The 17,170-nt window shown below is 40.9% G+C and overlaps 1 protein-coding gene across 1 annotated transcript in view; it reads right to left on the bottom strand.

Annotated features, from left to right (window-relative positions):
• Window positions 1–14,023, bottom strand: part of adcy1b (adenylate cyclase 1b) — a 57,142-nt gene extending 43,119 nt beyond the window's left edge. The window contains exons 1-4 of the mRNA XM_039649864.2: window positions 13,363–14,023; window positions 8,092–8,241; window positions 7,886–8,004; window positions 2,329–2,440 (exon numbers count right to left, since the gene is read on the bottom strand). Coding sequence (XP_039505798.2) covers window positions 2,329–2,440; window positions 7,886–8,004; window positions 8,092–8,241; window positions 13,363–13,935 — 954 coding nt within the window. The 5' untranslated portion in view covers window positions 13,936–14,023. The remainder of the gene's footprint in view (window positions 1–2,328; window positions 2,441–7,885; window positions 8,005–8,091; window positions 8,242–13,362) is intronic.
• Between the last annotated feature and the right edge of the window lie 3,147 nt (window positions 14,024–17,170).

Here is a 17,170-nt window from a genome sequence, read left to right as displayed (position 1 = left end):
TATACACACACAGACACACATGACATCAGCTCTTGACTTTCAGATCACACTCCTCACACACTCCTCTGGGAACCGCCTGACGCGATCACACCGCTTCAGAAACACACGACACCTGTCGTCCTGCTGCTGTTGCTTGAAGCCACAACAAATATCTTTTATAAAAAGAAGAAAAACAAGCAGTTGTGGCATGGATAGAGAGTTGGACTTGCAACCCAAAGATTGTTGGTTCGAGTCTCAGTACCGGCAGTAAATGTGGGAGCGTTCTCTTCAACTCTGCAGTACTACTTAAAGTTACTGACATTAATCAGGATGGACACACGACGCACACACAGCTGAACTATTCAAATTCAGGTCTCTTTCACAGCTACACACTGCACAAAATGCACATCATGTACAGTATTCAGTGTAAACACACTGTTATCCAAGAACATCGGATGGGCAACAGATCCGTGCATTCATTCTTAAAGGGACAGCAGCCTCATAAACTGTTGCCATCTGTTTTATTAATGGTAATTAAAATGTATATTTAATTGATACATTGAAAACTATACAGTGTTTTATTTATTTGAAATGTTCAATAAACCTATGATACTGTACCCAAAACAATATTTAATTTATGGTAACCCTTTACTTGAAGGGGTGTGTATAAGGCTAACATGACACCTTTATAATCATGATAGGACACATATCAGTTTTATGCATGTTTATGACAACTGTCATTAACCCACTAAACACTGGACGTCGGATAGACGTGCAGATCATGTCTATATTGGGTCCGTTGGTCCATGACCAATTCTGGACATCCGGACCAATCTGGCCCAAATCTGGACCAACTAGGTCCACTATTTGGACGTCCAACCATGACCTAATTTGGACGTCATAATGACGTTCAACATTTGACCGTTGAACTGGGTCATTTTTTGGACCTCATTTGGACGTCTATTACAGGTGCAGGAAATTTACATGATTAATATGCAATGTTTTTTTTATTTACAAATATCAACATTGTTGTTATCAACATGATTAATACATATGAATACAGATTATTTATAATTATTTAAGATAGTTTTCCAAAAACTGCATTTGATTGTCTCAAGCAGAAGGTGGTAATTGACACATACAAAGGTCTAATGCTGTAGCTCAAACAGTAGAGCGTTGGCACTTGTGATACAGCGACCGAGTGCAATGCTTAGATCAAGGGTTTGATTCCCAGGGAAAGCAGGAATGTAAAAGTACAATGTAAGTCACTGTGGATAAAAGCATGTGTCAAATGCATAAATATAAATACATGGTGCAGATAACATCCTTTGAAAATGTTCTCTACCTTTTTGAAACATGGGACTACAGTTATAGAAGTTATAGAAGATACTAAATTTGATGTTGAAAAGACGTCCACAAACGACCACATTTGGTCCCACCGACGTCAATATTAGACGTGCAAAAGACGTCGCCTGGCGTTACAAAACAACCCCTTCAGTGGACTGAAATTGGACGTCCAAAAATTACATAGAAAAGACGTCACTCTATCGTCACATTGCGCAGTGGGAAGTGTCATTCGCTCAGTAATGATATTTTGAATGCAAATATGACACTGTTTGAGATGTGTTTGTTATGACACCTTGACATAAACCAATACATCATAACCTGTCAGTGTCTTTGTCATGACACCTTGACACAACACAACCTGTCATAAACATGACATAGCAGATTAATGATCAAACTTAAGAAACCACCTAGCTTTATTGGTTAACATTACATTAAACTGTCAGGTGGTTGGTTTTGACATTGGCTGCCATGAAGACATTACAACTTTTTAATGACAAATTCAATGTGTACCACTGTAGTTGAGCTCACAAAAAAATATTCATCATGACACAGTTATAATGCCTCATGGCAGCCAACGTCTTGCTTTATTACAGAAGACTGTGTGTAATGATTGTAGTCAGCTTAAAGGGCATCTGTTTTATAATGTAGGGTTGACTAAAATGAGAAGAAAATCTAAATTAATTTCAAGCTTTGCATGTAATTCAGTAGGATTGGCTTTCTTCTAGATCTATTAAACTGTCTGCTACAGTCAAACAAGAAAGGTAAACTAAAATTAAAGAGAAATTAAATTGAGAATCGTGACCTCAAGTATCGTTTTGAATTGATTTGAAAGAGTCCCACCCGTATGCAAGACTCATTGCCGTGTGCGTGTGTGTGTGTGTGTGTGTGTGTGTGTGTGTGGGTGAAATGCAGAGCACAAATTACGAGCATGGGACGCCACACATCACTTCCCCACTTTCATAGCAACAGGAATGAGCCAATGAGAGGCGAGAGCAGACTCACCGTGGCCAGCTCGTCGAACTTCCCGAAGAGCTCGTTGAGCAGTTTGACCAGCTCCTGCGCTGTGCACTGCGACGCCAGACTCGTGAAGCCCACGATATCCGCAAACAAGATGCTGGAGGGACACAGAACGGGGGGTTAGACAGATCTATTCTCACTTCACATCAAAAGGATCTCAAATTATAATAATAATGATATAAGATGAGGTAAAATGTTTGTTTATATTTCATTTATAGGACTAGTGAGCAGTTTAAACGAGTAGTTCACTTTAAAAAAAACTTTTGCTGATAATTTACTCACCCCCATGTCATCCAAGATGTCCATGTCTTTCTTTCTTCAGTCGAAAAGAAATGAAGGTTTTTGATGAAAACATTCCAGGATTTTCTCCATATAATGGACTTCAATGGGAACCAAAGGATTGGTTCCTTTGGTTCCCATTGATTCAAGGTCCAAATGACAGTTTCAGTGCAAACTGTTCAAAGGGCTCTAAACGACTCCAGACGATGAATAAGGGTCTTATCAAGTGAAACGAGCACTCATTTAATAAATAAATAACAAAGTTTAAGTTTTATAAGCTCAAATGCTCGCCTTGCTCTGTTCTTGACTCTCCTGTTCGAACTCATTCATCAAAATGAAGCAATCTTTCTCCGAGTCAATTCGTTCGTTTAGTTCGTTGAATGAACCAATTGACTCAGAAAAAGATTTGTTCATTTTGATTTGAACGAGAGTCAAGAACGTGCATCACAGAACAGAGCAAAGCGACCATTTGAGCTTATAAAACTTAAACTTTGTTATTTATTTATTAAATGAGTGATTGTTTCGCTTGATAAGGCTCTTATTCATCGTCTGGAATCGTTTAAAGCCCTTTGAACAGTTTGTAGTTTGCACTGAAACTGTCTTTTGGACTTTGAACCGTTTGGTTCCCATTGAAGTCCATTATATGGAGAAAATGCTGGAATGTTTTCATCAAAAACCTTAATTTCTTTTCGACTGAGGAAAGAAAGACATGGACATCTTGGATGACATGGGGGTGACAACTAATCCTTTAATATGGGTGTCACAATTTTATTGAATGTTTCAACTGATTGAGATTAAATTATTCAGTGTAAGATGACAACTGTCAGGAAAGATCATGTGTGGTCCGGCACTGATGCGAGTCCGCTGGGGTTAATCTAGCAAAGGCCGAGCCGGAGCCCTGAATGCTCTTTGTGTTGGAAATAAATCTGTTCGTGCTCACGTTCATTAGACATGAGTGTAAGGCAAAGGCAATGAGAGTTCATACGCAAGCATAAGGATATTTCTAAATGTGTCATCTATAAGCATAATATAAAGTAAAAAGACATTAAAATCTGTCTATTTTTACACGTTTAGTGTTGGCAATTGATCTCTTGCACAATGAGCATCTGTTATTTTAGCTTTGAACCAATTTCAGTGGTGTGTTTGTAATTGTTATTCGGCAGCAGACTGTTCATTTTTCTAAAGATATTAGGACGAAATCTTCTGTCACTCCTGCAGCGAGTCCAGATTAATCTGAATGTCATAAGCCAATAAAAAAAGCAGGATCAGTCATTTCACAGTCACACACAGGTGAGCGAGAGCTCAAGGCGTAAGTGGAGAACCAGGCGACCTATATATTACAAATGGAGCACAACAACAAACCCTCTATGTGTGTGTGTGTGTGTGTGTGTGTGTGTGTGTGTGTGTGTGTGTGTAAAGTAATGATTGTCTCCTCCATATACAGCAAATAGCCTATTAAAGACTAGAACATCCCTCATCAAATGTGTCATATGGCCACCATGCCATGTTTTTGTAAAGCACATTCATTTCTGTAACTGTGTTCTTAAAGGGGACGTCTACTTTAACAGGTTTTCCTGCGTGAATGTTGATTATTCTCCTCATATTCTCCATTGTTGCGGCCCCTCTCTTCCCAGTCTGTCAGTATCGCTCTGTTTACTTCCTGTCTCTATGAAGCCCCTCCTTCTGAAAGCACACTGTGCTCTGATTGGTCGGTTGGATCAGTGTGTTGTGATTGGTCGAGTGCTTCGAGTGTGTTTGGGAAAGTCCCGCCCCTTTTCATAACCGCCAGTTTAACACACTACTAACTAACTCAACCAAGCCCCGCCCCTTTATTCTGCGCATGAATTATTATAATGGGAATATTGTGACGTGTTCGAAACTAGAGTAGACAGGAGTTCAGAAACACGGTCTCAGATTCTTCAGTACACACTAAAGACAGATGAACATGATATGTGTGCTGTTCAACCAGTTAAAAATAAACTAAAATAAAGACAAAAATACCTAAAGGAAGACGTTTTTTCCAGGGCAGTAAACAGTTGATAAAACATGAGTCAGATCCGAAGCTCACACCACAGTAACTGAGATAAAGGCTTCAGTCTCTCTGGTTCTCATGGGTTTGGCCACCTGTCATTAGACTGCCTCCCGCTGTCATAGTGATCTGATGAAGATGATGATGATACACACACACACCTTGACGGTCCAGAAACACATGAACACTGACGTCCAGCTCCATCTGAGCTGTGAAGCGACACACACACACACACGAGAGCTTGGCGTTCGAGGCGTCCCGCGGAGTGTGTGCGGAGGCGCAGGAACACTGAGCCGCTCAAATGCCGCTCTGTCAGATCACAGATGCCACCGAAACACTGGTGCCATGAATTCAGTTTGCTGTGAGTATCTTAATGCGCGTCCATCTGTGACCGAGTTCATGCTGCTGACGAGCAATCTTTCAATCAATGAAGATAATGAGTGACAGATCAGGACAGAGACGAGCACGAGTTACACATCATTTAATCAGCCTTTATGAGTAATGACACATGATGAACTGAAGACTACTGTTGCTAAGTGGTTGCTAGGGTGTTCTTAGTGATTGTGGTTGCTGGGACATTATGGGCAGTAAACACTGGTGTGTCTTATCACTTGCTGTAAAATTGCAAGTGTCTTAAAAAAGGCATGTCCTGTAAGTGGTTGACCAATCAGAGCACAGTAGACCAATCACAACAGAACATTGGGTCATCTGGCCAATCAGAGCAGAGTAGACCAATCACAACAGACTGAGTCATCTGACCAATCAGAGCAGAGTAGACCAATCACAACAGACTGAGTCATCTGACCAATCAGAGCAGAGTAGACCAATCACAACAGACTGGGTCATCTGACCAATCAGAGCAGAGTAGACCAATCACAACAGACTGGGTCATCTGACCAATCAGAGCAGAGCAGACCAATCACAACAGACTGAGTCATCTGACCAATCAGAGCAGAGTAGACCAATCACAACAGACTGGGTCATCTGACCAATCAGAGCAGAGTAGACCAATCACAACAGACTGGGTCATCTGACCAATCAGAGCAGAGCAGACCAATCACAACAGACTGGGTCATCTGACCAATCAGAGCAGAGTAGACCAATCACAACAGACTGGGTCATTTGACCAATCAGAGCACAGCAGACCAATCACAACAGACTGGGCCATCTGACCAATCAGAGCAGAGTAGACCAATCACAACAGACTGGGTCATCTGACCAATCAGAGCAGAGTAGACCAATCACAACAGACTGGGTCATCTGACCAATCAGAGCAAAGTAGACCAATCACAACAGAACACTGGGCCATCTGACCAATCAGAGCAGAGAAGACCAATCACAACAGACTGCGCCATCTGACCAATCAGAGCAGAGTAGACCAATCACAACAGACTGAGCCATCTGACCAATCAGAGCAGAGTAGACCAATCACAGCAGACTGAGCCATCTGACCAATCAGAGCAGAGCAGACCAATTACAGACTGAGCCATCTGACCAATCAGAGCAGGGTAGACCAATCACTCTCAGAGAGGAGGGGATTAGAGAGACTGAATCCTTTATCTTCATACAGTGTGTGTAAAGAGCTGATGCTGCGATGTATATTATAATAAATGAGTGTTTCTGACCTGTGGTACGAGACGCAAAATAACATGAACAGTCTTTAAAATAGCAGAGCAGGGGCTCTTTAAAGTGCTTCAGTTCTGTGAGCTTGATCTGCAAAGTTCAAAGTCAAACTGCCTTCTCTATTGATGCTTTCCCTCACTGAAACATGAATCAACCTTTGAATGTTTAAATATATAAATATACATATGCATATCACTGTTAGAAATACTGAAAAATATTTGGCGTTAATTTTTCTGTGATGTCATTTCAGTGAGTCAACCGGAGGAGGAGGAGGAGGAATGGCGCATATTCCCTTCCTCTGATCTGGACAGAAATACTCTTGAGCATGAGCAGATCTCTGTCAGTGTGTGTGTGTGTGTGTGTGTGTGTGTGTCTTTAAGCACTGCCAGCGTTACGCAACAGTCTTTAGTGTCCGTTGCAGTAAATCCCTGCAGAGGTTTAATCTGCAGACCAGCGAAGTGTCTCAGAAACACCGCAGGACACACGGAGCTGAAGGACCTTCACTGATCGCGAGAACACACACTTACAATAACACACCCTATGGTGAATGCTGACTAAACATCAGCAGAGGACGTCATGACATCTTCAGAAAGATTATGACAAGCATGCATGCATTTGTTTAGAAGACTGTAGGAATGTGCTGTGGGAAAGAGAATAGTAGAGGACGACCGTATATATATATATATATATATATATATATATACGTGTATATATATATATATATATATATATATGTAATAAATAAAGCTCTAAACCATGAGAATGCATTGTTATTATTGATTCAAATTAATAAAAATAGCTCTGACATGTATAAAATTGTACATCATGTTTATTTTACTGCCAAATATTATTACTTTACAGGCTAGAAATAAAGTAAATTCTAATCTTTTTTTTACTGTCCTTTTGAACAGCACTGTATATACTTCATATCCTCATGAGCTTATGTTTCAGGTGAATGTGTTCATGTAGTTATCCCCATGTCATCCAAGATGTCCATGTCATTCTTTCTTCAGTCAAAAAGAAATTAAGGTTTTTGATGAAAACATTCCAGGATTTTTCTCCATATAATGGACTTTAATGGGAACCAAACGGCTCAAGGTCCAAAAGACAGTTTCAGTGCAGCTTCAAAGGGCTTTAAATGATTCCAGACGATGAATAAGGGTCTTATCAAGGACCCTTCGAGTCATGACTCGAAAAAAGATTTGTTCATTTTGATGAACAGGAGAGTCACGAACAGGCATCACAGAACAGAGCAAGGCAAGCATTTGTGCTTATAAAACTTAAACTTTGTTATTTATTTATTAAATGAGCGATTGTTTCGCTAGATAAGACCCTTATTCATCGTCTGGTGTCGTTTAAAGCCCTTTGAAGCTGCACTGAAACTCTCATTTGGACCTTGAACCGTTTGGTTCCCATTGAAGTCCATTATATGGAGAAAATCCTGGAATGTTTTCATCAAAAACCTAAATTTCTTTTCGACTGAAGAAAGAAACACATGAACATCTTGGATGACATGGGGGTGAGTAAATTATCAGCAAAAGTTTTTTTTAAAAGTGAACTACTCCTTTAATGATGGAACCAATTCACAGAAAGCGTCTCAGTGCGCGTTACCTGACGTTGTCGTGCCGCTGGATGTAAATCTTGTGGAAGATCCTCTCGGGGGGTTTGAGGAAGTCCTCCTTCATCTCCATCGCCACGTTCCTGGGCAGAAGACTCATCAACAGGCGCTCCTGCAGGAGTGGACGTTCACATGAGAAAATCACCAACAAGACAGCACAAGCATCTCTGAAGAATCAAGGAATCACGTGAAGTCTGACCTGCTTCTCGTTCTCGTCCTCCATGCGCAGTCGCTCCTCGATGCAGTTTCGGGCCTGGAGAAAGGCTTTCCGCTGTGCTCGCTCCGTCAGGATGCGTACGAACAGACCGGACAGATTCACACTGGTGAAGAGGAGTGTGTTCGCCACCAGCTGCCAACGCACAGACCAGATCAATCATTACAAGACATGTATATCAGTGTCAGTGTTTGTGAACGCCTGAAACGCCTCCATTGTAGTCTTGAGTTTGAACACGTCACAATATTCCTCATTATAATAATTCATACACAGAATAAAGGGGCGGGGCTTGGTTAAGGTAGTTGGTAGTGTGTTAAACTGGTGGTTATGGAAAGGGGTGGGACTTTCCCAAACACGCTGGAAGCGCTCGACCAATCACAACACACTGCTCCAGCCGACCAATCAGAGCACAGTGAGCTTTTCAAAAGGAGGGGCTTCATAGAGACAGGAAGTAAACAGAGCATTACTGACAGACTGGGAAGAGAGGAGCCCCAACAATGGAGAATATGAGGAGAATAATCAACATTCAAGCAGGAAAACCTGTTCTAGTAGAGCCTGAAACTGAGCACTAGAACAGTCAATGTGAACAACAGCGTTAAGTGTGGTTGTGGTTTCGTTTGGACGTGTGTTTGTCCTCATCAGTGCAGTCAGTGCTGGTTTTCTGGTCATATTCAGGTCGTAGAGTTAAGAGACGTGAGTCTATCTCCTCTTTATTGGATTAGATTTGTCAGAGGACACATGCACAGCACCTTTATTTAGCCGGCCTTACTCTGCACAAGCTCATGCTGAAAACTCAATGATTTACACACAGACCAACATGAGCAAAAGGGTCAGTGGGGATCTACATAAAACCCTAGGGTTCTTGACCCAATTTTAAAGAACCTTTTGTGCCAAAAAGCTTCTATAAAAGTATAAATCTCATTGCAAAATACTTTTATGTTGATGTTATTTCAATGTTTTCTACTGATGAAGAATGTTTACACACTGTTTAATTCATAAAATTTAACAACTAAATGGTATGGTTCGATATTGAAGGTTGTCTGCCGAGCGTGTGTGTCTCTCAGTATAAAGTGCTGTATGTTTCTCTCTCTTTTCTAAAGGCATCGGGATGAGGCCAGAAACATTCGTCACACGAGTACACAATTACAGACATGAAGACTCTGCAACACCCTTAAAGGGTTAGTTCACCCAAAAATGAAAATTCTGTCAGTATTTACTCACCCTCATGTTGTTTCAACCCCGTAAGACCTTCGTTCATCTTCGCAACACAAATTAAGATATTTAAGATATTAAGATCACTCCTACATACTAGTCCATAGGCTTCTTGTGGGAATGACTCTTGCTGGCATCGAAAAGTCATTAAAGGACATCATTAAAATAGTCAAATAGTTAAAAAAAAGTGACTACAGTGGCTCAATTTTAACTTTATCAAATGACGAGAATACTTTTTGTGCGCAAAAATAAACAAAAATAACGACTTTATTTCAACTATTCACTTCCTTCTCCATGGGCCTGTAGTCAGTTAACGTAGTGTGATTGCGTAGAGCTACGTCACACGTACTGTAGGCTCACTATTGGCCGACGCTGGTCATGTGTGTGATGCGTGTGACGTACAATAACAGAAGCTTACGCTATTAAACTAGTAACCTGACTCGCGCAGAGGGAGAAATAAACGAATAGTTGAAATAAAATCGTAATTATTGTTGTTTTTTTGCACACAAAAAGTATTCTCGTCGTTTGATAAAATTAAAATTGAGCCACCGTAGTCACTTGGACTATTTTAACGATGTCTTTAATGGCTTTTCGATGCCAACAAGAGTCATTCCCTCAAGAAGCCTATGGACTAGTATGCAGGAGCGATCTTAATAACTTAAATATCTTAATTTGTGTTGCGAAGATGAACGAAGGTCTTACGGGGTTGGAACAACATGAGGGTGAGTAAATACTGACAGAATTTTCATTTTTGGGTGACCTAACCCTTTAACGCACAGTCCCACACACTGAATCTGTGTTTAAACAAAATGATGAAAACTACCCATTAACAATGATTTTTGCGAAGCTCAAATGTTAAGGGGTCCATAATATGAGTAATTATACCAGATGTGTTATTGTTCAGGTTCATGTTCATGTCAGCATGACTCTTTTGAACATTATGTAGTTGTAGTTTTGTAACTGAGAGAGGAAAGTGTATCCGCAGGAGACAGTGTAAGTTTATGTCAAGAATATAAAGGTGCAAATTTACCAGGCAAAAAAGGGCTGTAGTCCACAGTCAAAAGTGTAGTGTATGAAGCACAGCTCACACTGAAGTCACTCACAACTAGCAGCTTTCTGTCACTCAGTACAGTGAGATCATATCTGCGTGTGGAAATCTTCGGCCCTCGCACAATATTCATAATCCTCAATTTAAGCCTTACATTATGAACTGTGCACTGAAACTTTTCAGAAGCAATTAGCAATTAGCAGGAAGCGCTAGACTGACATGTTTGACTGTTGTTCTCACGTCTCGCAGTGTCTCGCACATGACTCGCCAATCTAAAAACGAAAAGAAGTTCAACTTTAAAAACGTGTCTGTAGACCTTGCTTGTTTTTCCTTGCATCTCACATTTTTAACCACAAAAAACAAACACTTTCTAGCTCCTAGAGTGCCTCAGGGCTCAGTGCTGGGACCGCTTCTCTTCTCCGTCTACATGTCATCACTAGGATCTGTCATTCAGAAACATGGTTTATCCCATCACTGTTATCATCTAGATACTGGAGTGCCTCAGGGCTCAGTGCTGGGACCGCTTCTCTTCTCCATCTCCAAACGAGACTTCAAGAGATTTCCACGACGCATGTGCGAGAATTGCGATCTCCTTCAACTACTTCAGTTCAGTTCTCGCACATGCGTCGTGGAAATCTATGGAAGTCTCGTTTCAGGCCAACAAGGAAGAAAAGGAATAGTCGAATAAAGTCGTTATTTTTCTTTCTTTTTTCGCACAAAAAGTAGTCTCGTCGCTTGATAAACTTATAATTGAGCCACTGTAGTCACATGGAATATTTAAACATTTTCTTCATTGACTTTCTGGGCCGTCAAGAGGCAGTCCCTTAGGAGCCAATGTGGTAGTTATACAGCTCTCAAATTTAATCAAAAATATCTTCATTTGTGTTCTGAAGACGAACGAAGGTCTTACGGGGTTGGTACAGCATGGGGGTGAGTAATTAATGACTTAATTTTCCTTTTTGGGTGAACTAACCCTTTAATTTTTGTTGTAAAAAAGTTATTAATTAGTTAAATTATATATATATAGTCGGTTTGGAGAAAACAGTGATGTCCTCATCCAGCTCAGTTCAGTTCTCATAAATGGTGTCAAAGGAGGCAGATCAATAATATTGTTGAATATTCAATCTCCATTCAGCGAGGCTATCAACCATATCTCCACCCAGGACAGACAGGAGCCTTGAAGTTATGATTAACGATCAGTTTTCACAGATTTGCCTTATACAACATTAGGAGGATCAGGCCCTTCCTATCGGAGCTACACAACTCCTGTTGTTCTCTCCAGGCTGGACTATTGTAATGCATCCAGCATGCACTGCAGCAAGAGTGGCGCCAACCATTCCTGACATGATTTCCATGCGTTATATTAGTGATATGTCTGTAGGCGTACGCCTCTTTATACTCAATCACAGTCACATCTACAGACGTCTGAGGATCATCTGAAGCCTCGTGGCTCATTTCTGTGCTAAAATAGCTTAGAGAAGTGTGTCTGGTCTCTATTCAGAGCCGTCCTACTTCGAGCCGCTCGTCCTCTGGGTGAATCTGGACCCGACTAACAGTTTCGGTGAACTTCACAACACTGCTACACGGCACTTTTGATTACACCTTGAATAGTTATGTTTCAATTGCACTAATAATTACAGTTAGGGTCACTTCTTTGTGACAACATCTTTAATGAAACGGTCAGTTTCTGTATTTCTATGTTACACTTATGGTGTCTTAAATATTGTTGTGTTGTCATTTGTGGATGCACCGCAAGGTTTGCTCATTCTTTTCATTGAATATGGCAATAAAAGGAATTTAATTGAATTAATTGATTTCCCATTTGCCACAAAAGATCAAATCCACAAAAACGTTTCTGACTTTCCATAAGAGGACGGAAATGTCAAGAGATTGAATATGTTGATCAGAATAGAGAAAGATAGAAAGAGTTAAATTATAGCAAAAATGCTTTCATGTTTATGTTATTTCAATGTCTTCTACTGAAAGTGTGTTAATGAGCTGGTTTAATCCATAACGTTAAATTAAAAATTTAAACTAAATGAATTATGGTATAACCCCTAAAAGCTTGGTTCGTTTATGGTTCACTATAGTTTTTCTGCCAAAAGTGTGCGTCTCTCAGTATAAAGTGCTGCATGTTTCTCTCTCTTTAATAAAGGCATCAGGATAAGGCCAGAAACATTCGTCACGCGAGTACACAAATACAGACTCTGCAACAGTCCCACACACTGAATCTGTGTTCTCATCTGAAAACAACCTGATAAAATTGCCCACTGTTTAACTAGTTTACTGCAATAATGCAGTAGATGTAAACACAAAGTATTTTAAACAGATTTGTGATGTCAATTACCATCATCACAGTCTTTACCTCCTTCGAAACCTTCCAGCAAATCAACAGACATGATTAAAAGTGAATGATAGCCGGACTATTTTGTTCAAAATCATAATCAGTTAACATATTTCAACTTAATAAACTCGGAGATTAAGTTAGCAGAACTTCTGAGTCATATTTTAACTCTTAAACAAATCATTTTGAAGATTACTGGTGTGCATTTACAATGAAATACTATTTCAGTCTTTCTCCCTTATAATGTCACGTGTAATGCCATCTGTGCCGTTTCTTCCTAATGAACTTATTAGTGTAATTTAGCAATTTGCAGAGTGAAAACACTTCCCCTCGAGCATGTACTTAACTCGAGAACCAGAATAGCAGTAACTTATACAGCTTGATTGCATGGCAGGAGTGTTTTAAACAACAGATTGACGCAGAGCTTCTCAGATATAATCTTGATTATGCGTGATGATCAAATAGGCAAGATGAGCTTTAGAAAAGCCTGTTGATCAGTCAGCTTATGTATATGTCCCTGCATTATTGCGTTTAACATGGAAAGCGCGCGTCCGGTGTCGGTGTCTGAGCGCGCGCGCGCGCGCTGTCCAGTGCTGAACTCATGAAGAACTACATTACGCGCGCGTGTGTGTGTAAAGAAGCAGAGGCTCACCGCTCTCCACAGGCGTTGCGTCTTCACCGTCACCGACGCGGCCGCGACCACCGTGTGCGACACGGACACCAGCAGCCCGAAGAGCAGCGCGAGCAGCGTCCGCACGGGCAGCAACGCGTACGCCACGAAGGTCAGCAGCAGCAGCGGCCACACGCCCTGCTCCGGACCCGCGGCGCCCGACGCGTGCGGGAACGGGCAGCACAGCAGCGCGAAGGTGAGGCTGAAGAACAAGCTCAGGTGCGCGATCTGCTGCAGCTGGGGCACCTGCAGGTACTTGACGTTGCTGACGATGAAGAGCGCGATGAAGACGACGCAGTGCACGGGGTAGGAGCACTTGGCGACGCTGAGGCCGGCGCCGGACAGCAGCAGCTCCAGCAGACTGAGCCCGGAGGACAGCAGGAGGAGCACGCACAGCGCCTTCAGCGTGGACGCCTGCTCCAGCTTCAGGTTGTAGTTGTGGAAGAGCGACTCGAGCTCCTTGCAGTCGAACTCGTCCTCGCACGCGATGACCCCGGGCGGGCAGTGGCTCCTCCGGCGCCGGGTCTTGACTTTCTGGAACGGCAATTCGTCCATGGCGCGAGGGCCATTCACGCGCCGGAGAGACGCGCGATCCGCAGGTGGTGCAGAGGCATGTCTGGCGGGAGAGATAGAGCTGGGTCGCTCGACTGGGAGGGAGAGAGAGAGAGAGAGAGAGAGAGAGAGAGAGAGAGAGAGAGAGAGAGAGAGAGAGAGAGAGAGAGAGAGAGAGAGAGAGAGAGAGAGAGAGAGAGACTGGCCTCGAGCTCGCGCGGCTCAGACTGGATCACGCCTGCGCAACACGAGCCGCGATAATTCTGCTGATTGACAAGAGCGGGGGGATGTAAACATATGTACAGAACCTGTAAAATGTGAAATTTGAAAAGCCATGTTGCGATTAAAATTTGTTTCAGATCTTTATGCGAATATTCTGACCTCAACCATAATAACACTGATGAAGAGAAAGTCATGATGAGTCGAAGTTCATCAAAAGGAGCAGATAAATGCACACAGTGTGTCACACAAACACACACAACACTATTCTAACAACACAAGACACTATAATGCAGTAAACATTCATTTTACAACGTTAGATAGAACATAAAATATATGTTAGTATGGATAGTATATTATATAGGCTAACTGATAACAAAAACTAAGAAGAAACATTATTAAAAATGAAAAACCATCAAATGACCCCACACAGACTGTTTTACTTAAAATATGTGTTTCTGATATTTCACCCATCATAACCGTTTTGGTAAATTGTTGTCTATAATCTGCAGATCCCTTGATAAATCTAGCCTGGATCTTTTGAATATTAACAATTATGGGCCAATCTCTAATTTACCCTTTCTGGCAAAAAATGTAAAGAAAGTAGTAGCCTCTTACATACTATCCTACTTAGTGTAAATGGTGTTTCTGAGCCTTTTCAGTCTGGATTAACACCAATCACACATACTGAAATGGCTCTTAGTCGTGTGGCTGATGATATCCTGGGTTTAGAAACATCCCAATTCTCCTCGATCTAAGATCAGCGTTTGATACGATCTGTCATGATGTTCTCATTTCCCGTCTTCCTGATATCGAACTCAGTTGTTCTGCTCTTAATTTCTTATCTGATTGAGAGAAAGTACTACACTGTAAAAAATGAACCCAAGGGCTGGGTAAATATAGGACCCAGGTCATTTTACCCAGCAAATTGGGTTGTTTATTAACCCAGCATACTGGGTTGATACATTTTTACTATACTAGAGTTTTAAAACTTTTTACTGTTTACGGATTACCTTAATCCTCAAAAAAAAAAAAAAAAAACCTCCACACAATCACTGCTTTGCATTGTAATTCCTTTATTTTGTATCATATTTTTACAGTATAATATATTTTGTATAGTTTTGAATGCATATTGCCTACATTTAAGCTCATTTAACAAATCTTAAAAGTAAAAATCACGCCCCAGTATGTTGCTTTGCATAAAATTAAATAATATACCAATTACGAATATAAAATGATAAAATCAAATGTACACAAACCTGTATTTTGCCGAAGACATGCACTGATGTGATGGAACTGCGCTGCTCTCTCCTGAAGAGGGCGCAAAAAGCCTGCGATAAATAACTCAACCCCTGGGTTTTGTCTGACCCAGGATCTGGGTTACACCAAAACTACCCAAACATTGAGTTGTTACATCTGACCCAGGATCTGTGTTACACAAAAGCTGCCCAAGCACTGAAATAATAATCCCAAAAATTGACCCCAAAAGCTCAAACCAGCTGCCCCGACTCAGGGTGTTCCACAGGGCTCTGTTCTCGGTCCAGTGCTTTTATCATCTACATGCAGACACTCGGTGATATCATACGCAAGTATGGACTTTGTTTTCATAGTTATGCTGATGACGTCCAAATATATCTTACCACCTCCTCTGATATTTCATCTCTGCCCGACTCACTCACCGCATGTATTAGAGAAATCAAACATGTAAAAAATGTCTCTGAACCTTCATAAATTAAATGACAGCAAAGCCGAAATATAATGGCTCCACCAAACCGGTAAATATAATGGACCTGTGCTTTGTCTTAGATGGGGTTCTTGTTAAACTCTTCTCCCCCACTCTAAAAAATGCTGGGTGGTTTCTTTCAACCCACATTTGGGTCAAATATGGACAAACCCAAATGTTGGGTTAAAAATGACATTTAAAATGTTAACCCAACTTCAAATTTCACTTTCAACGATACATTTTTTAATGAAATTTTTAACCCAACATTTGGGTTGGTCCATATTTCACCCAAATTTGGGTTTAAACAACCGTGCATTTTTTTAGAGTGATATTGAATAAACATATTATTTTACTAGGCCTATATGAATCAATATAGCAGTGGGTTGTCCCCATATATTCTCTCTAAAAAATGCTGGGTTGTTTTAACCCAATTTTGGGTCAAATACATAGACAGAGCGTCTGTGACGTCACCCATAGACTCTCTGAAGATGGCTGTTTATGGAGGGTATGGGCGGCGCCATACTGGAAAATCTTGGAAAAGACAAGTTTCAGAAAGGTATGAATATGATATGTTGTGTCAGATAATGGCCGCGACGTCAAATTCACTCGGCGCAGCCCGTTATCAGCTGTCAATCAAAGTTAACCGCCCTTATTTGTCATACATTTTATATCTAAATATGATCTAAAGTAACGAGTTTAAAAAATCATCCCCCCTCACAGTTGTCAGGCACGCGGAACATATTGAAGATTACAATAAAAGTCCATGGCACCAAACTGTAAACATATGAATTTATGCTGTGAAAACGGACATTTTAACATGACATCTATGGATTTTGCGACCGCCCTCTAGCGGATTTTCGATGTATTGCAGTTTATCACACTTCCGGGTAGGCTTCCGCTTGGTCAAATATGGACAAAACTAAACATGTGGTTAAAAATGTAATTTAAAATTTTAACCCAAAGGCTGGGTTTGTCCATATTTGACCCAAAATTGGGTTAAAACAACCCAGCTTTTTTTAGAGTGCTGTATGTAAGATTGCTGTTATATGATTCCTCTCTTTCATTTGTTTCTCATTTTACTTCAGCTGATAAAAACTCTTTTCATATTTACAGTGTAATTATATATTTAAGTACTATATTAAGCAAATCGATGTAGGCCCTACTTACTGTAGGGTTAGGGAGCTCTCTCTCTCTCTTATAGTAAATGCAAACAGAGAGCTATCCTGCATGACACACACGTTCATGATGATTTATCGTCGTCCTTCGCTTCACAGATGGAAACTATGCAGATGAAAT

The sequence above is a fragment of the Pimephales promelas genome, chromosome 5 (assembly GCF_988280905.1).
Source record: "Pimephales promelas chromosome 5, fPimPro1.hap1.1, whole genome shotgun sequence".
Lineage (NCBI taxonomy): Eukaryota > Metazoa > Chordata > Actinopteri > Cypriniformes > Leuciscidae > Pimephales > Pimephales promelas.
The sequence above is the reverse complement of the archived record's forward strand: the minus strand, read 5'-3'. Positions and strand labels throughout refer to the sequence as shown.